The sequence below is a fragment of the Apostichopus japonicus genome, chromosome 22 (genome assembly GCF_037975245.1).
Source record: "Apostichopus japonicus isolate 1M-3 chromosome 22, ASM3797524v1, whole genome shotgun sequence".
Classification (NCBI taxonomy): Eukaryota; Metazoa; Echinodermata; class Holothuroidea; order Aspidochirotida; family Stichopodidae; genus Apostichopus; species Apostichopus japonicus.
The window spans coordinates 21,244,779-21,272,750 of NC_092582.1; the positions used below are offsets into that span (position 1 = coordinate 21,244,779).

The following is a 27,972-nucleotide window of genomic DNA, read 5'->3' on the forward strand; positions in this document are numbered from 1 at the left end:
TAGTACAGTGTATACATGCTGCACTAATGCTGTGTGTAGGCCAAGGTTCACGAAGGTCATTGGTTATATTCGCGCGCCGTATACGTGTTTTTAGATGTTACGGAGAGTCAGGTTTCCATGGATATTAATCGAAAATGAATCTGAGTTTAACTGACGCTAAAGAAATGGATCGTCTTGGGCAGATTAACAAATCATTGCAAGTATAAATAAGTACAGGTAGCTCTGCTGTTAAAAAGAAAAGTTCAATATCGGTTTGCTGTTATCGGCAATTAGGCAAAATTTTACCGATACCGATATGCTGCCGATATTGCAAATATTGGCCGATACCGATATTGAAAACGATTATCGTAGCAACACTAGTATAAATAATAATAATAAACAAACATTTTCTAGTTAATACATTGATCGCCAACATTTGGTCCGTTTTGTGGTTATTTCAAAACTGATATTCAATATTGGGGAACTGCTATGCAACAAAAATATTGTATAACAATTGTCGAAATTTGTTGCTATGCAATTTTTTGGCCATAAGTCGAACACTGGTCTTACCCCATTACTCTAGAACAAGCTGCTTTGCAAGTACTCAATCATTGACTTAAATATCTTCTGTCAACAGTGACATTGTCTGAAATACTATACCTCACCAGCCTCTTGTGGTCCAGTCATCAGTTCTCATTTTTCGTGGTACGAGATTTTCTTTAACATGTGTTGGTAATGGATGTCTCTAAAAAACTGGTTCTCCAGATATGCTAAACCCAATTCAGTCTAGCAATATGTAGAGCAAAATTGACCATAAAAGTGAAATTATTTTGATTCATTTATGAAGGATCTTCATTATGAGACATTCTGAAATGGATGCTGAAGTGAAGGATGGATAGTTTCATACCTAACACCTGGCTGAATGTTTGGTCTTTTGACATTTCCCATAGGTCAGTGTTGGGACTGAATGTTTGGTCTTTTGACATTTTCCATAGGTCAGTGTTGGGACTGAATGTTTGGTCTTTTGACATTTCCCATAGGTCAGTGTTGGGGCTGGATGTTTGGTCTTTTGACATTTCCCATAGGTCAGTGTTGGGGCTGGATGTTTGGTCTTTTGACATTTCCCATAGGTCAGTGTTGGGGCTGGATGTTTGGTCTTTTGACATTTCCCATAGGTCAGTGTTGGGGCTGGATGTTTGGTCTTTTGACATTTCTGATAGGTTAGTGTTGGGGCTGAATGTTTGGTCTTTTAAATTTCCCATAGGTCAGTGTTGGGGCTGAATGTTTGTTCTTCTAAAATTTCTGATAGGTCAGTGTTGGGGCTGAATGTTTGGTCTTTTGACATTTCCTATACGTCAGTGTTGGGGCTGAATGTTTGGTCTTTTGAAATTTCTCATAGGTCAGTGTTGGGGCTGAATGTTTGGTCTTTTGACATTTTCCATAGGTCAGTGTTGGGGCTGAATGTTTGGTCTTTTAAATTTCCCATAGGTCAGTGTTGGGGCTGAATGTTTGGTCTTTTGACATTTTCCATAGGTCAGTGTTGGGGCTGAATGTTTGGTCTTTTGACATTTTCCATAGGTCAGTGTTGGGGCTGAATGTTTGGATTTTTAAATTTCCCATAGGTCAGTGTTGGGCCAAATGTTTGTTCTTTTGACATTTCTCATGGGTCAGTGTTGGGGCTGAATGTTTGGTCTTTTGACATTTTCCATAGGTCAGTGTTGGGGCTGAATGTTTGGTCTTTTGACATTTTCCATAGGTCCGTGTTAGGGCTGAATGTTTGGTCTTTTTGACATTTCCCATAGGTCAGTGTTGGAACAATCTTTTAGCACGCTGAAATTGCTGAAAGAGTTCACTCACTACTCTAATGGAAGCTTTTGCTTCCTAAAATATTTCCAGACATTAGAAAAGGAGCTTATTTTGAAACACTGTCTCAGTGTGAGTTAAATCATTGAGAATGGAAAGTGCATGGAGGTGTGATCAAGAACGACCATTAATTAAATTTCCGACACACATTTAGTTTGCAAAACTGGTAACCTTTACATTGCATATCATATTTGAGTATGTTTAGCATGATAAAAAATTTGCAATGTAATTTTCTGGCACTTCAAATACAAAGATAAGAAGTGTTAAATTAGAACAAGAAATGAACTTATTAACTAGAACATTAATGGCCATTATTTGGAAAACTGTTCATGGAAATGGTCAGTTATTTGTCAAGTTCCAACCAAAGGATAGCAAGTAAAAAAAAAAGTGAGCAAGAAATAAGTGACATGCAAGAAAGTATAGTAAAGAATTGCTTGTATTTTATTTCATTTATCATTCTCAATTTAGATGTATGCAAGCCTTGATTTAAGCCCCCATATAAAGTGACCTTAATGTGTTGGTATCCTAACTGAATGGCAGGGTACTTATATACACTGTATATATATTATTTTCCATCACCTGTAAACAGATTAACACTTAATCATTCTGATATAGTACAGTACTTTGCTTCTGCTATCATTAGCCAATGTCATTATGAAAATGATTTGTCTCTTCTGATGCATGTGATTAAAGTTTGATTGAAGCCCTAAATGAATCTATGGTTTGGTATCTCTTTGCTGAAGCATTATTTGTTCAGTCCTTTCTTTGCATAAGTATCATTTCCTAATTGAGTGCCCTATGGTTATATTATGATATGGGGAATCCATGTAGTAATTTATTAGCAATCAAATTTCAAAGAAATGCAAATGTTAAATTAGTAGAATAAATATCAGTTACTCTGCTTGGTACTTGGTAATCTGTTGCAGAAATGATTTTATTTTAACAATTTCACAGATGCAACAATCAATCTACTGGAATGTGTATATGATTAATTAACCTGCTTCACAAACTGTCTAAACCTAAACAAACAAGAAGTTTCCAACTGGCTGTTAAGCACCCAATCACCTAAGAAGTAAATGTAAGTACTTGTGCTATACTTCAAATGTGACAAATATTACCAAATACCGGAACAAAAACACCAAAGCAGATCCCCTTCAAAAATGAACTTAACACTAACAAACGTGATGCGGATATCACAACAAAAATAAACAAATCAAGCATGGTAGTGGTGAACACTACAAGAAAAGTAATTATAGAGAAATATTATTGTTACATGGAAGGTGACTTCAAGTTCCATGATTTTGGTAGACTATTTCTGCATCTGATGCTGACTTCATTATTTAGTCAACCATTAAGAATCACAGAATATAATTATCATGTGTTCAAAATCAGCAATTCAAGCACGAAAGTGTTAACATGTCATGTTTTTTCAATGAAGAAACATAACATGATAATTCACAGAGGGCTAATTTGGTTCACCTATAACAAGATTTGATAAGCATTCAGAACGCAGCTCTTTCTTGAGATGTTCATCTGTTTTTAAAGTGAACTATCAGTCTCTTTATCTCACATAAATCCAGGGAATACAACGATACATTAATATGTGGTATGCAACCTGTTAAGTGTATGCCAAGCTATTTCTCTGCTATTCAATACAGTATACTCTAAACACTCTGATTAGGTAGAATACAAACATTTCCTGAAGACAACTGTATCCAAGTAGCAATGAGATTCAGGCACTGCCATCAGCTACCAGCTTAAACATCTGAATTGCTTCTTCAATCTTCTTAACTTCTGTCTCCATGTTGGAAAACTGAGTGAGAATGAGATAATTGACATTATGGAATGCTGGCATGAACACTTTACAAAGGTCTTAATCAGGAGTGTTACAGTTGTATTTAAAACACTGGCAAACTATTTAGGGATACAATAAATATATTGTAATATTACTTGAGCTATTTTAATCCTACAATTGATCAAGCATCAAAGCAGCACCTGTTATGCGTTCTCGACATTTAAATTGTCATAAATACACCAATAAAATCACTATTAAAGTGAGAGTGAATAATGAAGGAATCAGATACCATGTCTCTACCAGTAAGGTAGCAATGAAGGTTCAATCGGGCAAAAAAGAAAAAACTGAAATGACTCGCATGTGTGACAGGGAGGGGGTGATGGAAATTCACTTAACTTTCAATCAAAGATAACTTGATGAGAAACTAATTTCAAACACTTTTTTCAGCGGAGAGAAGTAAACGTTTGATAATTGACTATAACGGAACTCAGGAGAAGGCCTTAAAATGGGTAAATATTTAACTCACTTATTCACAGGGGAAAATATTATTTCTACAGCTGTTGATTTAGAGCAAATTCTATATACTGAGAAACTTGACAGCTAAACAAACATTCCAAATATCATCAGATTTCAAAGATAAATCAACAAGAAGACTATAATAGACATAAAGCTTTTGAAGAACATTTGCCTGTCTGACATCACATATCTACTGTAATCTACTCCAGGGAATACTGTAAGTTCAACCATATCTTGAGCTGGCAGTTCGGGGCAAGACATTGAGATAGGGTTTTCAACTAACAGTGGAATATTTTTCTTCCAACATAAGTGTCACATTTTCTGCCACAGGAATATCTCTTCCGGAGTTGACCATTAACCAACTTCAAGTGATTAGCAAGGCAATTGCACTAATGTGGAGGTTCATCCATGCTTTGTTTATTCCTTGCCAGAGGCAAAAGGAAACAAGGTGATGTTGCATAAGTATGTGTGTGAATGACACCCTGGCTTGTAAACACATTAACTCAAAACCTGTATGGTCGGTGAACTTTATATTTGGTATGTACATGCACCTTATTTGAAAAGAAGAACCATATTGTTTTTGTGGTGATCCATCTTCATTTGAGGTCACCAGAGGTCAACATCCAAACACCTTTAAAACATGTTAAATCACAAAGTGGAGGTTGGATGAACTCCATATGTAGTACATGGATCCACCTTATGTGGTAGAAAAACATTGTTTTCTGAAAACTTGTAAAAACAATTTGACCCTATGTGGACTTCAAATGATATTTCTACATGCCAAGTGTTAAGTTCACCTATGCTAAACTTACTGTGTTATTGTGTTATGACAATTTTCAGTCTTTGTTCTATGTTGACCTTTCACCACCAATTTCAATATGGCTCTTCTACACACCAAGCAGGATCTATTAACCAATGATAATTTCAACCTTGATGCACTTTTTGATGTAATCATGCTAACCACAATTTCAGACTCTGTGACCTGGCACTCAATAAAGATGGATGGATCCACATGTGAAGTATGAAGTTCATTCACCACATATTATCTTGAGTTACAGTGTTAAGCCAATGTAACACACCCACAAGCACACACCATAGAACAGATTCTTTTTGCCTTCCACAAGATATAAAACATAATGTAAAACAAAAGTCATCACCAATGCCATCAGAAGCATCTTTTACTCTTGGTCAAGACAGATGAACATGATTTACCTTCTGCAATCCAAGGGTTTGATGCTATCAATCTGTTACAAACTACCATTTCATTACACTCACCTTTTCAGAATTTGATTTCCTAACATTCTCTGGTACTTTAGTTTGGTAACCCTCAACCTCCATCTTCTCTTTGAGTTTATCTTGCTGTGATACCAGTTTCTCTTTCTGCTGCTCAAGTTTAGATACCTCCTTGTTGGTATCTATGACTCCCTGGGAAGGATAAATTCAAACTAGTGTTGGCATGGTGTATGAAAGAGTCCACATTACTGCATCACATAAGTCTTAACTTTATTACATATTAGTTCAGCTTCCTGTTTGTTGGTATCTATGACTGCATTAGAAGGATAAATTCAAACTAGTGCTGACATGGTGTATGAAAGTGTTCACAGTACTGCATCACATAAGTCTTAACTTTTTTACATATCAGTTTAGCTACATCTTTGTTGGTATCTATGACTGCATTAGAAGGATAAATTCAAACTACTGTTAACATGGTGTATGAAAGTGTTCACAGTACTGCATCACATGAGTCTTAACTTTATTACATATTAGTTCAGCTTCCTGTTTGTTGGTATCTATGACTGCATTAGAAGGATAAATTCAAACTAGTGCTGACATGGTGTATGAAAGTGTCCACAGTACTGCATCACATGAGTCTTAACTTTATTACATATTAGTTCAGCTTCCTGTTTGTTGGTAGCTATGACTGCATTAGAAGGATAAATTCAAACTAGTGCTGACATGGTGTATGAAAGTGTTCACAGTACTGCATCACATAAGTCTTAACTTTTTTACATATCAGTTTAGCTACATCTTTGTTGGTATCTATGACTGCATTAGAAGGATAAATTCAAACTACTGTTAACATGGTGTATGAAAGTGTTCACAGTACTGCATCACATGAGTCTTAACTTTATTACATATTAGTTCAGCTTCCTGTTTGTTGGTATCTATGACTGCATTAGAAGGATAAATTCAAACTAGTGCTGACATGGTGTATGAAAGTGTTCACAGTACTGCATCACAAAAGTCTTAACTTTTTTACATATCAGTTTAGTTACATCTTTGTTGGTATCTATGACTGCATTAGAAGGATAAATTCAAACTACTGTTAACATGGTGTATGAAACAATCAAGTTAGTTTATACTAGATTCCCTTGTACAAATATTGAATATGTTTGTTGTGACTTTTTAGACATGAAGTTAATCAACAATTTCTAATCTAGTTGTAACTGAATGTGGTTAGGTTGGCTTGGTGAGAAATTCAAACTACTTAGCTTCATGTGGCTCTGTTTTCTGGTTTCTATAAGAATCAGTTGAAAAGTTAATTATTTCTGAAGAAATAACTGTTTGTTTACACCTACCCGAAGTAACATATGAACTTCACATTTCTCTGAGGCAGTTTGCATTGCACAACCGACTGGAGGAGTCTCATTAAGGAGAATGGAGACTTCGCCTGATGAAGATAGAGTCTTCACAGTCTCTGCATAATCTGCTAAGGCCTTCGCTGTAGCACTGTCTGTACACCGTAAATATACTGCAGAAAAGAAATGCATAAAGTATCATTACATGGATTATCACCAGGGGGAAGCAATAAGAATGGAATGTCATTTGTGTAAGTTCATCAAACTGAGATCAATTTCATAATTGCAGTCAAATTAAAAAGAATATTTAGTGATTAGTTACCATCAGCTCGTTGTTTTGTTAGTTGATAGTCAGATCTCATCGACCTTGCTTTGTTCACAATGATCTGCACAAAGTCCACTGTTTGCTCCAGTTCTTGGTTATACCATGGAAACTAGACAAAACAGAACCAGTCTTTTAAAATATAGCAAGAAAAAACTGAACATACATACTAATAGGAAGGAAATAAGAGGTAATACTGCTCAGGTAGTTACTTGCAATAGCTTATCATGCTGTACATTGTTACCATATAATGGTCACAGTATCTTAATCCACCATAAACCAGTTGGCCTACATAACTCATCTGGTACTTATGCCAATTTACCAACTACTGTATCAGAACATCAGGTAATCAACACTATTCCCTTCACCTTTATATATCACTTAACCAGGCATGGAGACTTGGAGAGTCCACCACTCTTTCTAAACTAATCAAATCAATTTTAATTACTACATGAAATCTTTACCCACTTTTACCCAATTTGGCACACAGTCAAGAGAGGAGGGTGAAGAGGAGGGGGGGGGGGGGGGAATACAGACAGGCCATGATGAATAAATCAAAAGATTTTAAAGCAATGAGTTATCGATGATATATAAAGCGATGCACTTGCAAGTATCTTTGTTCGTTCTAAAAATACTTGGAAACTAAGCTAAAGCTAGTACAATGTTCTCTACCTATTGGTATACTCACATCTTGAGTTTCAGGATATGGCGATACACAAATACTGGGTGGAGCCTCTGAGATCCTTCTTGGCAATCGTTGGAACAATTCCTCTGATATAAATGGCATGAATGGACTGATGAGACGTAGCCCCACATCTAGACAGGTGTACAGTATCTGGCGGATACCGTCTGTCCTAGAGTTATTGGTCTGAATGTGAGGCTTTGCATATTCCTGAACAAGATAACAGAAAACCACAGATTGCTGATACTATATGATCATATAAGAAAGCTACTTGTATTGTAAAGGAGGTGAATAAAATGCATAAGGTTGGGAAATCTTCCAGTTACATGCACCAGTAACATTACAGCTATATTCTGCCACTATATTTAAAACTCTCCACCATAGGCTGTCGTTCTACTTGTCTTTAAGTTAAATTCATATTTTTGAAAGACATTGTTGCAGAACTCTAAGCATTCAATGACACAAATAGAAACCATTCAGATTGAAGTGGACATAGTGAATATAGAACAAACCCTTACCAAGTAAACATCACAAAGGTCATACAGCCAGAAGGAGAAGATGGCTGTAGTAATAGCTGGGAAATCATATGCTGGCCAGCCCTCCTCACATTTCTTGACAGTTCCTGACAATCTGCTGAGAATCCATAGGTCAACAGGATGCTCACTTCCTGATAACTGGTTTTATATAAAGAAGAATTTGGGATAAATTGTGTTATACAATGAGCAGCACTAGTCATGCTTTAAAGATTTACACATTGAAAAAATGTTAGAAAACATTATGTATTAAAACTACGTCAAGGATCTTCATCAAAGGTAAACTAATACCAGAGTTGTTACAAAAAAATTTCATTTTAATATCATTTTCCTCACATAAGTCTTTTCCTATATGAGGGGGGGGGTGGGGATTGGTGCACATATTGCAGTCACTTCATGTTTGAAATTTAGTAAATACAAACAAAACACATAAATAGCCAACAAACACATGTATGAATATGAAACAACAGTGCTTACTTTGAATTCCTTCAGTGGTTTGAAATCGTCTCCCAATACCATTAGAGCAAATTTGGTGGCATTCCATAGTTTGTTGCAGAACCTTCTGTATCCTTCCACACGTAGCACATCAAGATTGATATCACGACCTAGGCAGATTGAAAAACAAATAGGAGAGTCTTACACTGAGCTAATATAGTTCTAGATCATCATATCAGTTAAACTAGCAATGTTGTAGCACTAGTAACTTTGCAAAGTGTCTTGTATCACCTATCATGGGTCACACACCATGATGAAAACCACTTCATGTTGTTTTAATGGTAGCAGAAATAAACCACATTTTGTACTGTTTGCTTCCAAATTGTGGAAGCTTGTAAGCAACTTCCAAACATGACACATGATCAAGTTGTTTTAACACCCAAAAACCAAACTACTGTAACTGCACACCAAGTTACAGACCCACTCAGACAGTCCAGCAACCAAACTACTGTAACTGCACACCAAGTTAGAGACCCACTCAGACAGTCCAGCAACACAACTACCGTAACTGCACACCAAGTTACAGACCCACTCAGACAGTCCAGCAACCAAACTACTGTAACTGCACACCAAGTTACAGACCCATTCAGACAGTCCAGCAACAAAACTACTGTAATTGCACACCAAGTTACAGACCCATTCAGACAGTCCAGCAACAAAACTAATGTAACTGCACACCAAGTTACAGACCCATTCAGACAGTCCAGCAACAAAACTACCGTAACTGCACACCAAGTTACAGACCCATTCAGACAGTCCAGCAACACAACTACCGTAACTGCACACCAAGTTACAGACCCACTCAGACAGTCCAGCAACCAAACTACTGTAACTGCACACCAAGTTACAGACCCACTCAGACAGTCCAGCAACCAAACTACCGTAACTGCACACCAAGTTACAGACCCATTCAGACAGTCCAGCAACACAACTACCGTAACTGCACACCAAGTTACAGACCCACTCAGACAGTCCAGCAACCAAACTACTGTAACTGCACACCAAGTTACAGACCCATTCAGACAGTCCAGCAACAAAACTACTGTAACTGCACACCAAGTTACAGACCCATTCAGACAGTCCAGCAACCAAACTACTGTAACTGCACACCAAGTTACAGACCCACTCAGACAGTCCAGCAACCAAACTACTGTAACTGCACACCAAGTTACAGACCCATTCAGACAGTCCAGCAACACAACTACCGTAACTGCACACCAAGTTACAGACCCACTCAGACAGTCCAGCAACCAAACTACTGTAACTGCACACCAAGTTACAGACCCATTCAGACAGTCCAGCAACCAAACTACTGTAACTGCACACCAAGTTACAGACCCACTCAGACAGTCCAGCAACCAAACTACTGTAACTGCACACCAAGTTACAGACCCATTCAGACAGTCCAGCAACAAAACTACCGTAACTGCACACCAAGTTACAGACCCATTCAGACAGTCCAGCAACAAAACTACCGTAACTGCACACCAAGTTACAGACCCACTCAGACAGTCCAGCAACCAAACTACTGTAACTGCACACCAAGTTACAGACCCATTCAGACAGTCCAGCAACAAAACTACCGTAACTGCACACCAAGTTACAGACCCATTCAGACAGTCCAGCAACCAAACTACTGTAACTGCACACCAAGTTACAGACCCATTCAGACAGTCCAGCAACCAAACTACTGTAACTGCACACCAAGTTACAGACCCATTCAGACAGTCCAGCAACCAAACTACTGTAACTGCACACCAAGTTACAGACCCACTCAGACAGTCCAGCAACCAAACTACTGTAACTGCACACCAAGTTACAGACCCATTCAGACAGTCCAGCAACAAAACTACCGTAACTGCACACCAAGTTACAGACCCATTCAGACAGTCCAGCAACAAAACTACCGTAACTGCACACCAAGTTACAGACCCACTCAGACAGTCCAGCAACCAAACTACTGTAACTGCACACCAAGTTACAGACCCATTCAGACAGTCCAGCAACAAAACTACCGTAACTGCACACCAAGTTACAGACCCATTCAGACAGTCCAGCAACCAAACTACTGTAACTGCACACCAAGTTACAGACCCATTCAGACAGTCCAGCAACCAAACTACTGTAACTGCACACCAAGTTACAGACCCATTCAGACAGTCCAGCAACAAAACTACCGTAACTGCACACCAAGTTACAGACCCACTCAGACAGTCCAGCAACCAAACTACTGTAACTGCACACCAAGTTACAGACCCATTCAGACAGTCCAGCAACAAAACTACCGTAACTGCACACCAAGTTACAGACCCATTCAGACAGTCCAGCAACAAAACTACCGTAACTGCACACCAAGTTACAGACCCATTCAGACAGTCCAGCAACCAAACTACTGTAACTGCACACCAAGTTACAGACCCACTCAGACAGTCCAGCAACAAAACTACCGTAACTGCACACCAAGTTACAGACCCACTCAGACAGTCCAGCAACAAAACTACTGTAACTGCACACCAAGTTACAGACCCACTCAGACAGTCCAGCAACCAAACTACCGTAACTGCACACCAAGTTACAGACCCATTCAGACAGTCCAGCAACACAACTACCGTAACTGCACACCAAGTTACAGACCCACTCAGACAGTCCAGCAACCAAACTACTGTAACTGCACACCAAGTTACAGACCCATTCAGACAGTCCAGCAACAAAACTACTGTAACTGCACACCAAGTTACAGACCCATTCAGACAGTCCAGCAACCAAACTACTGTAACTGCACACCAAGTTACAGACCCACTCAGACAGTCCAGCAACCAAACTACTGTAACTGCACACCAAGTTACAGACCCATTCAGACAGTCCAGCAACACAACTACCGTAACTGCACACCAAGTTACAGACCCACTCAGACAGTCCAGCAACCAAACTACTGTAACTGCACACCAAGTTACAGACCCATTCAGACAGTCCAGCAACCAAACTACTGTAACTGCACACCAAGTTACAGACCCACTCAGACAGTCCAGCAACCAAACTACTGTAACTGCACACCAAGTTACAGACCCATTCAGACAGTCCAGCAACAAAACTACCGTAACTGCACACCAAGTTACAGACCCATTCAGACAGTCCAGCAACAAAACTACCGTAACTGCACACCAAGTTACAGACCCACTCAGACAGTCCAGCAACCAAACTACTGTAACTGCACAGCAAGTTACAGACCCATTCAGACAGTCCAGCAACAAAACTACCGTAACTGCACACCAAGTTACAGACCCATTCAGACAGTCCAGCAACCAAACTACTGTAACTGCACACAAAGTTACAGACCCATTCAGACAGTCCAGCAACCAAACTACTGTAACTGCACACCAAGTTACAGACCCATTCAGACAGTCCAGCAACAAAACTACCGTAACTGCACACCAAGTTACAGACCCACTCAGACAGTCCAGCAACCAAACTACTGTAACTGCACACCAAGTTACAGACCCATTCAGACAGTCCAGCAACAAAACTACCGTAACTGCACACCAAGTTACAGACCCATTCAGACAGTCCAGCAACAAAACTACCGTAACTGCACACCAAGTTACAGACCCATTCAGACAGTCCAGCAACAAAACTACCGTAACTGCACACCAAGTTACAGACCCATTCAGACAGTCCAGCAACCAAACTACTGTAACTGCACACCAAGTTACAGACCCACTCAGACAGTCCAGCAACAAAACTACCGTAACTGCACACCAAGTTACAGACCCACTCAGACAGTCCAGCAACAAAACTACTGTAACTGCACACCAAGTTACAGACCCACTCAGACAGTCCAGCAACAAAACTACCGTAACTGCACACCAAGTTACAGACCCATTCAGACAGTATCTTCTCTACTCTTCTTTCTGTGAGACAAAGTGGCCAGTAGACCACACTTCACATTTATCCTGACAATTGTGCTTATTGGTATCTAACAGAATGGAAAGACATTTCAAATCTTTGTGACTTCTCTCAAATAAGCATACTTCATAAAATCTGCATAGCTTTGGTTCTGGTATTTCACTAACCCATCCACTGTAGTGATAAACATTATAAAGCAAAACAATTAAAATGACACGATTGCTTGTGTGCCATCTGGCTTACCTTGAGCAGTGTAGGCACAGAGGGCAAATCTAAGAGCATCAGTCCCACACTCTGGGATTCCATTTGGATAGTCTTCCTTCTGTCCAGCTTTAGCTTTAACTACTTCTTTTGGATCCAAATTACCCTTTTCCAATAATTTGTGCAAATCCTATGATAAAAAAGATTAAAAAGGTCTTGGAGAATTCATAGAAACATGGAGCGAAATCAAAGTGTAATCCTCAGACTACAAAGTCTTGGAGAAGATTATCAAGTCCATAAAATAGGAACACCTTCACTCATTGCTGGCACATCAGTAATGCCTCTCTTAATCTTGACAGAGAAATGGATGACTAACCATAGATACTCCACAGCAAAATGCCACTCTCGTAACACTAAATAAAGGATATTTGAATAAGTTGGAACTGACTAATGATCTCGGATGTGACAACATTTTCCAGCATTTCTATTTTTCAAATGGCTCTTCTCAGCACATAATACAAAGTTGAATGTGGCTAAACAGTAAAACAGGCAATAATACAATATCCATCATACATGAGACTTTCAATTGGATTGAAGCAGAGATTATCCTGCTCAAGCTGTTCAGATATTATAAACTCACTTCCAGGGTGATTCCTCTGATAACATCTACTGGATCAATCACATTTCCCAGTGACTTGCTCATTTTCCTACCATGAGCATCTCTGACCATGGCGTGCAAGTACACCTCTTTAAATGGTAAGTTGCCCATGAGCTTGGTTCCCATCATTACCATACGAGCCACCCAGAAGAAAAGAATGTCATGACCAGTTTCAAGCAAAGTCCCAGGATAGAAAACCTCCAGATCTTGGGTCTGAATTAGAAGAGAAGTAGATATTTAATCAACCGTTGGTTCCAGTGTCCTGAGTGTAATGATCTAAAGCATCTGCTTGGATTACTTTCTTTGCCATCAACCATGCTTGTAACAGAAACCCTTTGGTTAGTTTATTGCATTCAAGATACAAGACATATTTAATCTGCTCATAAGGTATCTGTTTGTCTTTCAAAGTAAATATCAGTATTTATCCTTGCACTTTCACACTATCATAGCAGGTGTACAAAAATCTAACCTACTAGATGTAAGAGCATGACCTTATCTGTGGTAGCATGACCTTATCTGTGGTAGCATTACCCTATCTGTGGTAGTATTACCTTGTATGTGGCAGCATTACCCTATCTGTGGTAGCATTACCTTGCATGTGGTAGCATTACCCTGTCTGTGGTAGCATTACCCTATCTGTAGTAGATTACCTTATCTGTGGTAGCATTACCTTATCTGTGGTAGCATTACCCTATCTGTGGTAGCATTACCTTGTATGTGGCAGCATTACCCTATCTGTGGTAGCATTACCTTGCATGTGGTAGCATTACCCTATCTGTGGTAGCATTACCTTATCTGTGGTAGCATTACCTTATCTGGCCAACCAAAGATAGAAAATGGAAATAATCCAGAAGAAAACCAAGTGTCCAGAACATCTTCATCTGCGAAGCATAAACAGACAACAATAAGATTAACTGAATGAATCAGAAAGCAACCCATTCTGGCATTTGTGAATAGTTTAGTCCAAAATATATGCTTCATATGCAACGTTGTAAGGCAAAGCTACATTCATCAATATGAAGCTGTTAAAAATACTGTTTTATTTGACTTACATTGACTACTCCGCATGAAATGCATCCATTCAATGAGAAAACATGGTGTGACTGTTCTGTGCAATTACCAATCACCAGTTCTATTTAGAATCAAAGACATCCAACTATTTCCATTGTCTTTATGAATTCTTCTCTAACTTGGAATCACATATGATACGGCAATCCAATTACACAGAGCAACATACAAAAATTACCAAAGGAAAAATAACTGCTTCAAGCCATCATAATGGCCTGTTTGATCTCTAGTAGAGGATGTGTTTATAGCGCAGCATGAGACAAGAATTATTTTAGCATGAAGTTGTGAGGGACTGTGAACATATTGTAAGTGTCAATCCAGCTTCCGAAGCCATAATAAAGGTCCACCTCATTCCTTGAGTTACAATACCATGTATGAACAATTACAGTTTTCATTTACTGTTATCATCTTACCCCACTTTAGGGATATCTTGTCTTTACTGACTTTGAATCTAGCAGCTGCCTTCTCTTTGGCTTCTTCTTCTGTGTGCCCACAAACCCAGTACTTCATGTCTGTGTCCTACAGCAAATAAAAGGAATGAACCTGTTTCATTATTCATTGAAATAACCCAAAACATACCAGTGAATTGCTTAACAAAATCAATGAAACTTGGACTATGTATTCAAGCTTTACACTTATCAAGTTTTTATTGCAACATGGTGATTTTATCTTCAACAGGCTGATATCACTACGTATGTCAACTCTATTTTGAAAACTTCAACCTGTTTTAACAAATTAGACAGAAACTTGTAGCGAATGCAAAAACTGTTACCAATCAACTATCTTGTTTCTTTAACTCATGTCATCTGGAAATACTTGGAAATACAGACACTGAAGGACATCAAAGTAAACTGTTTTATTTTAGTCATTCAGCCTTATTTCCTCACATTGTTATCCTGGCAATGGAACTCCTTCACTGAAATTGTCTCATTGTAACTGCTCACCTGATCTTCTATAGTACCTACTAATCATCATTGTTTGTATCATGTGACATAAATTAACCAATGAACAACAAGCAGTTAGTGTTAATTATGTAATAAATGGGTTTACTTGTCAATACTTATGTATTTATCTTCAAAACTCAAACACTTCTAAGCTGATGGACAACATATGAAAGCCAAATTGCAATGCTACATATGGTTTATTATCTTAATAAACTGTTTGTATATGTCAAATGTTATTTACAGCTATGATTGGTCATTGACAGAGCACACGGTGTTGAAACCTTCATTAGCACAGGTCTACACAAAAGCAGTGAGAAATAACAAGTACTTCCCTCTCTACCAGCTTCATTTTCACCAGTTATAATATAGGATAAACCCTGCTTCAAAGAACACTAATTTACACATAGAGTCAAAATGGGGCCCGTACCTCTCCTGGCACCACATCTGAATCGTGAACAGTCACAAAGTATGCTGGGATACGGTGACCCCACCACAGTTGCCGAGATATGCACCAATCTCTGGAAATAATGTACAAAATATATTAGATGTTATTACTTTATGTAAAACCAGAGGGAAACCCCTCCCAACTGTTACTCTCTTTAAATACATTATATATTAAGCACAAGAGTAGTTTGCAAAATAAACATGGCTGAGGTTCATACTGCATGTACCTGCCGACCTTTGACCTCCCCCTAAAACAGCTACTACATATGAGGAAGTCAGGTCAGCATAAATTTCACACCTTATGTGAGACCCGAACTTTAGAAATTTCATAGGATTTGACTTCTGGAAACCTTAAATGAGTTTTCACCTATACCAAATTATGGAGCCATTTTACTTATCATGTGGGTATCCTATCATGCATATATAATATCATTTGAAGGTAAAGATCTCACGATAAAGTACTTTTGATATTTTGACATCTGCTGACCTTTGACCTCAACCCAAAATAATAGGGTTCTTGCACTCACTATAAGAAGGACATATGCCAAATATGAGCTATGTAATGTAATATTAGGATATCATGTTTACAAGGTTTGTTTATGAGGATTAAGAGAGTGTGACCTTTGATGAACCCAATGACCTTTGACCTACACCAAAACAATAAGGTTTTTTTACTTATTATCGGGAAGCCACATGCCCCATGCAAAGAACTGCAGAGGTTTCCTATCTGGTGGTACAGCATTTTAAAGATTTTCACACTTTGCCCTCTTTGACTTCCACCCAAAACAATAGGGTTCTTGTACTAATTATAAGGAAGCCACATGCCAAATATGAACCTGCAGGTTTCCTATCTGGAGATATCGTGTTTCAAAGATTTCAAGTTTTGACCCCTGGTAATCTTAAATGAACTCTGACCTACACCAAATTGTTTAATAACTTTACACTACATAAGGCTATACTACCATTCATATATGAGCTCCTTTGATGTTCCGGTTCTGGAGATATGGCATTTTTTAGATTTTTACATTTTGCCCTCTGCTGGCCCCAAATGACCATTGACCTCCACCCAAAACAATAGGTTTCTTGTACTAATTATGGGGAAGCCATAAAATAGGGCATCACAGACACACACACACTTACACACACACACATACAAACTTGACTGCATAGGTTACTTGCCTGCCTATGGCAAGTAACCACAAAAATGTCATTCTCACAAGAAAAGGTACACAATAGATTTAGCTTGAGATGGAAAGGGGAAAAATATCAATAATGTAACTGTCAATCTATTGTGCCTTCTTGCATAAGCAAAGGCTCCAGTACACAAAGTAAGAAAAGTAAAAAGGATATTCATCCAAATAAGATCATTCAACAGAAGCAGGAGAACTCAAAGATAATGCATCCAGCAGGTAGGCATGACACACAAATTAGCCACCCATAAACCAAGATATGAAACCAGAATGCAAAAATGCATTGTGGTTCAAATTCAATGATGTAACACAAGCAGTTTTCTTCATGAATTTGACGTAATGTATAGGGAGGGTGTAAAACATACTTGGTCTAAGTAATAGAGTGAAAAGCAGTGTGGTGTGACAAACAATACATTCAACATGACACAGGCTGTCCAGAAATGACCATTGACCTCAACAACAGGCTTCTTGTATTAAATGTGATAGATACATCAACATACTAAATATGACATCTGTCCTTGCTGAGATATTGTGTAAATCTTGGTTTTCACAATTTGACCCCTGGTGAACTAAAAGAACCATTGACCTCTGCCCACATCATTAGGCTTCTTGTACTCAATGTGGTACATTTACATAACAAAAATGCGATCTGTCCAAGCTTCCCTTGCGATATTATGTTTAGGAAGGTGTGTAGAGAGACAGGTAAGAGGGGAGCAAAGTAAATGGTTGACGTTTGTTGACTTCAAATGACCTATGACCTCCACCAAAAGCAATAATAGACTCCTTAAATTTGTACATCTACAAACTAAATATGAGATCTGTCCAAGGTTCCCTTCTTGCAATATCATGTTTACAAGGCTTTCACGATTTGACCTGTTGTCCCCAAATGACTTTGACCTCCACCAAAATCAATAGGCTTCTTGTATCTCAATGTTTAATATACACCTTCATACCAAGTAGAGATCTTCCCAAGCCTCCCTTTTTGAGATATTGTGTTTACAAGGTTTCCACAATTTGGTCCCTGGTAACCGCAAATGATCTTTGATTTCCACCCAAAGCAATAGGCTTCTTGTTCTCAGTATGGTTCTTCTACACATCAAATATGAAATTGGTCCAGCATTCCCTTCTTGAGATATCCTGTTACAAGCTGGGCATCACAAACGCACCAACACACACACACGCACGCACACTTATACGCCATCATGAATGCAAAGGTTACGATTACCATTGAAACAAAAAAGTCTATAACAGAACAAAACTCAATGTGTCTAAGCAATAATAAAAGACTACCTGATATTTTTCAGCCAGTGGTTCCAGGTTTTGATGTGCATGTCAGGAATGATCTTCAGGTCGCCTTTCTCTACAGCTTCAACTGCCTGTTTTGCCATATCTGAGCAGTTCACAAACCACTGAGATTTCAACAGAGGTTCTACGATATCTTTTGAGCGACTACAAATGGAACAAATTAATATCAATAACAAAGTGAAGGCTGTAAAGGATGCTTGGTGCCAATGTCAACAAAAAGTCACGTTTAAACAAAACAAGTTATATTACATGAATTAGCTACAATACTAACTGTATCATATTCATTAGCAATTTTGACTAACATCCACTGCTTTATCAAACTTAACAAACAGTTAACACTGTCAAAGTTACAACTTCTCAATAAGCTACCTGCCTTCCTTAAATTGATGTAAAGCATACATGGAAGCAGGTAGGCAAAGTTTACATACAAATGTTAGCTGTATTATATTAAACTACAGAAATGTTGAAAGCAAATGTGAGGATGTGGGAGCTACCTGCATATTGGAACAACCATTGGATTTTCTTTGATGCCTCTGAATAGACCTCTCTCCTTCAGAGCTTCTGTTACAGTCTTCCTGGCATCAAACCTCTTCTGACCCTGTATCATGGAACAGGAGATTCAATTTTTTCACCAAACAGAATGGCTTGATAAATCAAGACCTGAGGTTACATTTCATGAAATTTTATCATAACAATTTCAGCAGAAATACTAGACAAACTTCATAAAATGAATTGCTTACCTCAAACTGACCACCAACTTTTGAAACTAGGCCATTGTCATCAAACAAAGTCAAGAATTCCAGGTTGTGTCTCTTCCCAACTTCATAATCTGTATGATCGTGTCCAGGCGTAATTTTCACGGCACCTAAAAAAAGAAAATTATCCAAGAGAGATTGGAAGGAATAATCTTTCTTCAAAGGTAACCCTGGAAGGTCTTATTATCTCATTGCAGACACACTACCCAAAAAAACCATTTATTTTCTGATGTATCCTTGGCTGTATATCAATATAAACACTAATGGAAACCAAGAAGTAAGAGATGAGCGGTGCTTATCATATCTGTAACTTTATTCTACAAGAGTAAATGCCCAACTTGCATACAAATACAAACAAGGACTAGATGGAGCCACAGTGAGGATACGGTGAGGTCACCTAGTAGACCAGTGGATCTAAAGTAGAACCCTGGGAGTAATCTGTGACTTAACAACATTTTCAATGTAACACGTATGTTAGATGTTCACACAAGCCATTCCTACCTGTTCCAAATTCTCTGTCCACAAAGTCATCGAAAACAATGGGAAGAGTACAATTCCTGAATGGATGTTGGACACGTTTACCTCGGAGGTGCTTGTACCTTTCATCTTCTGGATGGCAAGCTACTCCTGTATCGGCAAGCATTGTTTCAATCCTGGTAGTGGCTACAACAACCTCCTCCTCTGTAAAATACAACAGACACTTTATGGAATTACAAAAAACAAAAGCATGAATCATGTGAGAGACTTGTCCTATTTGCTGCTGCTGAGGAGCAATTAGGAAGGCTTCCATACTATTAAGAAAATACATAATCACTCAAATCAATACATGAAGCATCCAACACGTTTATCAAATGTAAGATGTTAGTATTTATCTACATACATCAAAAGTGTGTTCCAGACATTTCAATACTGCTCAAATAATACTGCTTGAGGATGTTAATGTCTTAGCATACATTAATGAGTTTCATTGGTACTCCTGTTATATCTGTGATATTCTGATCTTACACTGTCATAAAGAATAGCTTGTCATGGATACTTCACTGCTCTAATTGAGTTTCAAAAGAATACCCTAGCGGCCTAGCCAAGGCTTAATCAGTAACAGCTACCAAGATATGGATCACCAACTTACCAGAACCCTCCACTCGGTAGGCAAATTCTACCAGGACACCAAATTCTACTTTCTCATCGTACCCAGGCACTGCCAAGAGGGTGCGGCCAGTTAGTTCTCTCTTCTCAACCTAATAGTAAAAAAGAAGTGGCACATACAAATTATAGTAAAAGAAAACAGACAAAATCACATAACTTTTGTTATCTGCCACAAATAGAGCTGCCATAGTTATACAGTGCAGCAGCAGAATAAAACAAAACAAAAATTTAAATAATTGCAGAATTGATAAAACCCTTAAACTTTGGAATTAAAAGCTGTTACCAGACTTTCCTAATGGTTCTGTAGATATTTGCAATAGTATTCTCATTCTGGACTCCAAGGACTGGTGTCTTTGACACTGTATTGGTGATACCCTAAAGTACTTGCCATCCACTCATAATTTTCAGTGTTTTCAACCTTTAAACCCTTACTTTGTACAGTTTTGTTGTATTTTGTAAGATGACCAAATTTTCACTTTACCATGCAGACAACATATCTCTCTGGATAATTCCTTAAAATCACTCCAAAATCAGTCAGTTTGGGCCTATGAATAATTTAGAATTCAATACTGCATACAGTCTGGAAAGTTGGTGAAGTCAAATACCCATTTATTACAGTACAGTTAGATAGTATGTTGTTAATTGTCAACTTAAGGAAATAACATAGACAAAAGTATGTGTGTGAACAGTGCAGGGCCATGACAAAAAGTGTTGAATGACAAATAACCAGTTTGAATCCTGGCAATATATGATAACCACATTTTGGATGAAGATATGACATCAGACACAATTGCACAAGGGTGCCACAATCTTTGTAACTATTTCTTGTGCAGACACTCACACATTCCTTTTACTGGTTTCTTCCCATGAACACCTCTCTGTCAAACTCTTCCCCTTCCCCTATCCTTCTTGTCAACTCCCTTCCTGTCCACTTTCCTCTCCACAATCTTTCTCCTTGTCAAGCTACTTCCCATCAAACCTCCTTCTCATCACTATTCATCTAAACCTACTACAGTACTATGTTCGCTCACATGTTCCATCCCTTTCAATGTTGCTTAACACAATGTAGGTTCAACATTAACACAACAGACTTATAGTTGGTAAGTTTATACAAACATTATGTACTACAAATGCAAAATTACGTATTGCAAGTCTCAAATGAAGGACACTCCATAGGCCAGGTCACAAGGTAAACAAAGAGGAACATAATTGCTCATTGAAGATATCAGATTTGACAAAAGATATAAGATCACGAATCATACTGTAGCTCACACTGACCACAGTCACCAACATGGCATCTTTCTGTGTCTACACAGTCACTAACATGGCATCTTTCTGTGTCTACTCATTCACTAACATGGCATCTTTCTGTGTCTACTCATTCACTAACATGGCATCTTTCTGTGTCTACTCATTCACTAACATGGCATCTTTCTGTGTCTACTCATTCACTAACATGGCATCTTTCTGTGTCTACTCATTCACTAACATGTCATCTTTCTGTGTCTACTCATTCACTAACATGGCATCTTTCTGTGTCTACTCATTCACTAACATGGCATCTTTCTGTGTCTACTCATTCACTAACATGGCATCTTTCTGTGTCTACTCATTCACTAACATGGCATCTTTCTGTGTCTACTCATTCACTAACATGGCATCTTTCTGTGTCTACTCATTCACTAACATGGCATCTTTCTGTGTCTACTCATTCACTAACATGGCATCTTTCTGTGTCTACAGTCACTAACTTGTCATCTTTCTGTGTCTACTCATTCACTAACATGGCATCTTTCTGTGTCTACTCATTCACTAACATGGCATCTTTCTGTGTCTACTCATTCACTAACATGTCATCTTTCTGTGTCTACTCATTCACTAACATGGCATCATTCTGTGTCTACTCATTCACTAACATGGCATCTTTCTGTGTCTACTCAGTCACTAACATGGCATCTTTCTGTGTCTACTCATTCACTAACATGGCATCTTTCTGTGTCTACTCAGTCACTAACATGGCATCTTTCTGTGTCTACACAGTCACTAACATTGCATCTTTCTGTGTCTACTCATTCACTAACATGGCATCTTTCTGTGTCTACTCATTCACTAACATGGCATCTTTCTGTGTCTACTCAGTCACTACATGGCACCTTTCTGTGTCTACTCATTCACTAACATGGCATCTTTCTGTGTCTACTCAGTCACTAACATGGCATCTTTCTGTGTCTACTCAGTCACTAACATGGCATCTTTCTGTGTCGACTCAGTCACTAACATGGCATCTTTTTGTGTCGACTCAGTCACTAACATAGCATCTTTCTGTGTCTACTCATTCACTAACATGGCATCTTTCTGTGTCTACTCATTCACTAACATGGCATCTTTCTGTGTCTACAGTCACTAACATGGCATATTTCTGTGTCTACAGTCACTGACATGGCATCTTTCTGTGTCTACAGTCACTAACATGGCATCTTTCTAGGTCTACTCAGTCACTAACATCTTTCTGTGTCTACAGTCATTAACATCTTTCTGTGTTTACACCAGTTCCTTACAGATAAAGACAACCATTCATTCCATGAATAGCTTGAAAGACACACAAAAAAAGTATTAATGTTACATTTGGTCATATGATAGGGTACTATTCTGTACCTGTACATAGAATGGGTAACCCTAACAATGTGTGCAGCTCTACAATGATATTTGTGTTTAAAGACTAAAACATATTTTACAATTAATATTTCAGCATTATTGAATTTTCAGGGTTATTGATGTTTTTGTCTCAATTTCTGAAGCATATTATGTCATTCCAAAGTACCAATAAAGCAAATACGCACACTTCTAAAGCTGTATCTGGTCATTAAAATTTGTTTATTCTTACTTCAATGTCCGAGATGGCTGATTTCAGAGTGCACGAAAAGTTGATAAGTCTGTTGCTTCTATAAATGGTCCCATCCTCCATAAGTCTGATGAAAGCCTCAGTTACAGCCTTGTATAGTTTTGGTTCCATGGTAAAGCATTCTCTGTCCCAGTCATATGAGGAACCCATCAATTTAAGTTGGTTGTAAATTTGATCACCTTTCCTGAAATATATGACATGTCTTGCTTGCAGATTCAAATTACTAGTTAAACATCTTGGATACACTTATGCAGAGCATTACCTTACTAAACTGAAAATGGTAAGTGTTGATAAGGATTAAGTTTGCGCATCTTTTGGACAAGAACAAGAAGTCTGAACATGTTAGTGAATTGCCAACTACAAGCTTTCATCCATTCTACCACTTGTTGCATTGAATAAGAAAACAAGCTAAGGTATCTTCCATTGCAATGAGAAAGTAGCAGTTCATAGGCATCCACCGAAACAACTTTAATAATTATAGCATTAATATACACATTCTGACATATCAATGCACAAACAAGAATTAAAGCAAATGGTTTACCATCTGAAGAGTAGTCTTTAATCCAGACATTCATGGCAGATGTTGTGCAGTAGTGGTTTGCAAATTAACTAAAGTAACAGCAAAGTAAAGGGTGTATAAAGTAATACTAAACTCCAGCCAACAACTTTGATAAATTAACACATACTCATTTTTCCAATTCCAAATTTCATCTACAAATTTCTCTCTCCCAAGATCATGTCTTGTTAGCTTCTTTTCCCTCCACAGCTTCTTCTCAACAACAACTTGAGTAGCAATGCCAGCATGGTCACATCCAGGATTCCACAGTACAGTTTCACCTCGCATTCTGTGCCTAAATTCAAGACAGAAATAACAATGATAAAACGGGTCTAATGGCTTCAACCTGACAAAAAGTTGCAGACAACTATCTCTAGATGGCCGACATGTACTTAGCCATTTCACACAAGTGTCATTGCAACAACCGATACCCCTGTAAGCTGTTACCAATGCACATTACATGCTGAAGTACAAATCACTTGAATACTTAAAATGTATGATGATCATGGAAGATATAAGTTACTCAGAGGTTATACACAGAAAACTCAAGTAATGATGCAATGAAAATTGTCTGATGGTAATGTTTTGACTAACATTAAATAATATTGCACTTGGGGCTATCCTTTGGTTGATCAAAACCTTCTTTGCTTACCATCTGGAAAGAGCATCCTGAACAGATGATGTAAGAGCATGTCCCAGGTGAAGTGTGCCAGTAACATTAGGTGGTGGAATGACCATCATAAACTGACCTTTAGGATTGGGTTTGCTGATATCTCTTCCCTGAGAGAAAAAAGTTAACATTTGATATAACATGAATAGTGTCGGACAATAACCTGTTTGACATTTTCACTCGGACCAATTGTGGCACAGTTAAAAAAAACCAATAAAAACAAATAAAGCTTAAAACTTATAGATTTAAATTCCATTCCTTTCATTAATGTGACTTGCAGTTGACGAAATGAGTATAGTAGTCACTAATTACTGTATCAACAGAACCAAGCTTTTCTCATTGTCAAATAAACAGAATTCTGACAGCAATTGGCACAAACCTGTCTAAGACATTGTGAACTATGTGTACAGTTTTTTGGGCCATAAATACAATTGACATGGACTATCTGAACTCATTGTTCAGTATGCTACCATCTGGCATCTATCACCGTCTTCTAATTAACATTTCCTTTCATGCTTTTTTTCATGAAATAACTACTTCTGGGGGTTTCAAAAATGTATTTGCCCTTGTGGAATCAATGATAATGATTGGTTTACTGGAGCTTGAGAGCAGAACATTGGAAACTGACCAATCAGGCACAATCAGTGAGATACACTCTTCGAGTACATAAACATAAATATTAACCATTCCTAGAAAAGGTATTATCAGAGATGAAATTAATTTTTCACAATCGAGGGCCAATTTCTGTAAACAGTTGCCCTTGGTTCATTGTAGGCTTATGGTCACTGGAGTGTAACATGGTGAAATTTGTCATTTCCTAAGTTATCAATAATACTCATTTTGATGTTCAAAACAATCATGCAGCATTAACACTGCTGGCATGATTTGGTTGGTTCAAATAAGCATTATAAGATGGCTCCTGGTGTATTGGATCTAACAAGACTACAGTTCTTGGCAAGTTATGTGGGCCATTGGTACCTTATCCCCCAGTCCTCTTCCCATATAACATAAGGCATGTTAAGAAAACTATCTATTTTCTGTTAGGGTGGTCTACTGTAATAGCTGAAAGCCTGATATTGACAAAACATGTCTCGTCATACCTCCTCTGCTGGATTATAACAACAACCTAAAGATGATATGTCCTGGAACACAACCAACATTACCAGATATCATTGTCCAGTTATTAAGAAAAGCCATCAAAGACAGAAGAACAAAAGCAAATGAAATACTTCACCAGAATAAACTAACAATTATAATTAAATGCTCACAATAATTCAGCATCTGGATACCCACTGCTTACAGGAACACTTTCATGACACTTAACTTACTCCAAACTCAGGCTTAAAGAATCCCGACTTCTCCCACCATGGGTACCAGGCTGCTTCCACATAAGCTGGGCTGTAGCTGTCAGGCATTGCACCAGAGACATCTGAAAAAATATGAATATTTGAATGTACATATTTTTACTGCGAATAAATGATTTTGCTATTAGTAGAAATGTCTTTCGGTATTTTTTATTGCAATTCTATGATTCGACTCTCAATCACACTGTTATCAAATAATAACAGACATGTAGCTTCACTAAATGTAGATACATGAAAACTAGACTTTTCTTGTTATTCCTATTTTTGAATTATTAGTTACTGGAGCTAAACATGTCTCCAGATGTGATCTGGGTAAAGTCATTAAATTCCAGGGTAAAATACAGAGCCAATGATGATTATCTTGAGTTAATGGGATCTAACATACAGGTATTTGTAAATATGGAATATGAAAATAACTTATTGTAATTGCAGCCTACTCCCAGTTAAAACACTTCCACTAATGTTGACCTAAAACATAAGATTGAATATGAAAAATCAGTTATATTGGCTACTACTATAAAAAGTGCAGGTTATATACATTCAAATCATTTATGTAGACTGCATCATTAATTGATTAATTAATGGGCAGAGATGATTCCACAGAAATAGTTGAAGTGTCATTAATTTTATCTAAATATTATAAGTACATGTAGCTAACACGAAACCAAAAGTAATTACCATAATAAAGAAGGGCTCAACCCTTTGTGGATGTCAGTGAAAAATGCTACACCAGTCATGTAACTTGCAGGGCAATATTTAAGCAAATGAAACCCATATTTGATTTGTGAGTTTGCATATGATTCAAAGTAAATTTTTAAATTTAGGGCCATGGGGCTTAGAATTCAGTACAATAATTATGAAGGTGCATAGTTACTGAACTGCGAAAGGAAAACCTCAAATTGGCTGATATTTTACTTGAACATTATACTTCAAAGACATGAAATTTACTTTTGGGTTTAAATTACCTTTCCTCTCTCCAGGCTTCGTAGGTTTATCATAGGTAATCAAAGTCCTCTCTTTTTTCTTCTTTTCCTTTTTCTGTATGAAGAATAACAGTATTAACACCATTGAAAATACAGTAGGCCAGGTACTCTACAGATCGATCTAACTATATCTAGTTGCAATCTTATAGGTAATATAAAGAGTACATTAGCTCAACAAAAAAAGTGTTGCATTTTTATGAAATTCTAAACATAAGAACATTGACAGCTTAGCAAATATTCTAATCCTTCAAGGATAAATGAACAAGGACATTATGATACTTGAGTAAAGCTTTTGGAGAACATCTGCCATGATGACATCGATACAGATCACTTGTAAGGAACAGTTTAGCCGATCAAATAAAATTAGTCCTCGTGGTCGATGAGCAAGATCTCAAGTAAGGGGTATAAATGATGCTTTCAACTAACAATGTTGAAGATTCTTAAAACAATTAAGTATCTGTCACTGGGCTTTAATACACATTTAGCCAGGGTGGATCTGTTGCTGTTATGCCCCAATCTCCAAATAGAGGAAACCTTACAAAGTAACAACATAGGCCTACCTCTTCTTTAGGCTTAGCATCTTGTTGTACAGCTGCTTGTTTTGCTTTCTTGGCATTGAATTTGTCTAGTTTTGCTTGTTTTTTTGCATCTTTCTTCAACTGAGCAGCTGTCTTTTGAACCGGCCCTTCATCTCCATCACCAACTGGCACATTGGGGTTACTTGCTTCCATTTCAACGTCCTGGGGTCCTTTGGTTGTACCTGCAGCTGCAGACATTTTATCACTAGTAGGTACTATAGTATTACTAGTAAGTACAGTAGTAGTAGTTAGGCCAGTAGTACTAGTAGTAGTAGCCAAGGCCCTAGTCTACGGAAGTTAGTTTTGAGCACAAAAGGTTGAAATATATCCGCAAGAATGATGTTTGTATATAACGTTAGGGGTACAACTACGGAAAATAATCTACTGTACTACCGTTAAATTAGATTTGTTACTTTAACGACGAAACCTGGTCCTCCTAACGCAACTTTTCGACGATATTGCATAGCCCTATGTATTTAACTGAATGACACACATGTCTCAGGCTAGATTGCATCATCATAATAAAATATAAAATAAACAA

General features: G+C 37.8%; 1 protein-coding gene and 1 long non-coding RNA gene across 3 annotated transcripts; one reads left to right on the plus strand and one right to left on the minus strand.

Annotated features, from left to right (window-relative positions):
• Nucleotides 1-547: 547 nt before the first annotated feature.
• LOC139963858 (uncharacterized) lies at nucleotides 548-2,050 on the plus strand. Of its 2 annotated transcripts, XR_011791774.1 has the most exons (3): nucleotides 548-1,557; nucleotides 1,691-1,735; nucleotides 1,782-2,050. It is a non-coding gene; the product is annotated as an uncharacterized lncRNA (long non-coding RNA). The 2 variants fall into 2 exon arrangements; XR_011791773.1 differs by having other exon boundaries at nucleotides 1,691-2,050.
• A 215-nt stretch (nucleotides 2,051-2,265) lies between these two features.
• Nucleotides 2,266-27,935, minus strand: LOC139963853 (valine--tRNA ligase-like). Its single transcript, XM_071965056.1, has 23 exons — nucleotides 27,414-27,935; nucleotides 26,836-26,908; nucleotides 25,835-25,935; nucleotides 24,489-24,616; nucleotides 23,967-24,131; nucleotides 23,263-23,464; nucleotides 20,362-20,470; nucleotides 19,734-19,913; nucleotides 19,218-19,342; nucleotides 18,972-19,075; nucleotides 18,463-18,621; nucleotides 15,966-16,056; nucleotides 15,008-15,113; nucleotides 14,337-14,407; nucleotides 13,509-13,739; nucleotides 12,911-13,058; nucleotides 8,747-8,874; nucleotides 8,255-8,410; nucleotides 7,743-7,946; nucleotides 7,055-7,166; nucleotides 6,733-6,905; nucleotides 5,429-5,578; nucleotides 2,266-3,655 (listed from the first exon to the last, which is right to left on the minus strand). The coding sequence occupies exons 1-23, from the start codon at nucleotides 27,627-27,629 to the stop codon at nucleotides 3,575-3,577; spliced, it is 3,213 nt and encodes a 1,070-aa protein (XP_071821157.1). The 5' UTR covers nucleotides 27,630-27,935; the 3' UTR covers nucleotides 2,266-3,574.
• Between the last annotated feature and the right edge of the window lie 37 nt (nucleotides 27,936-27,972).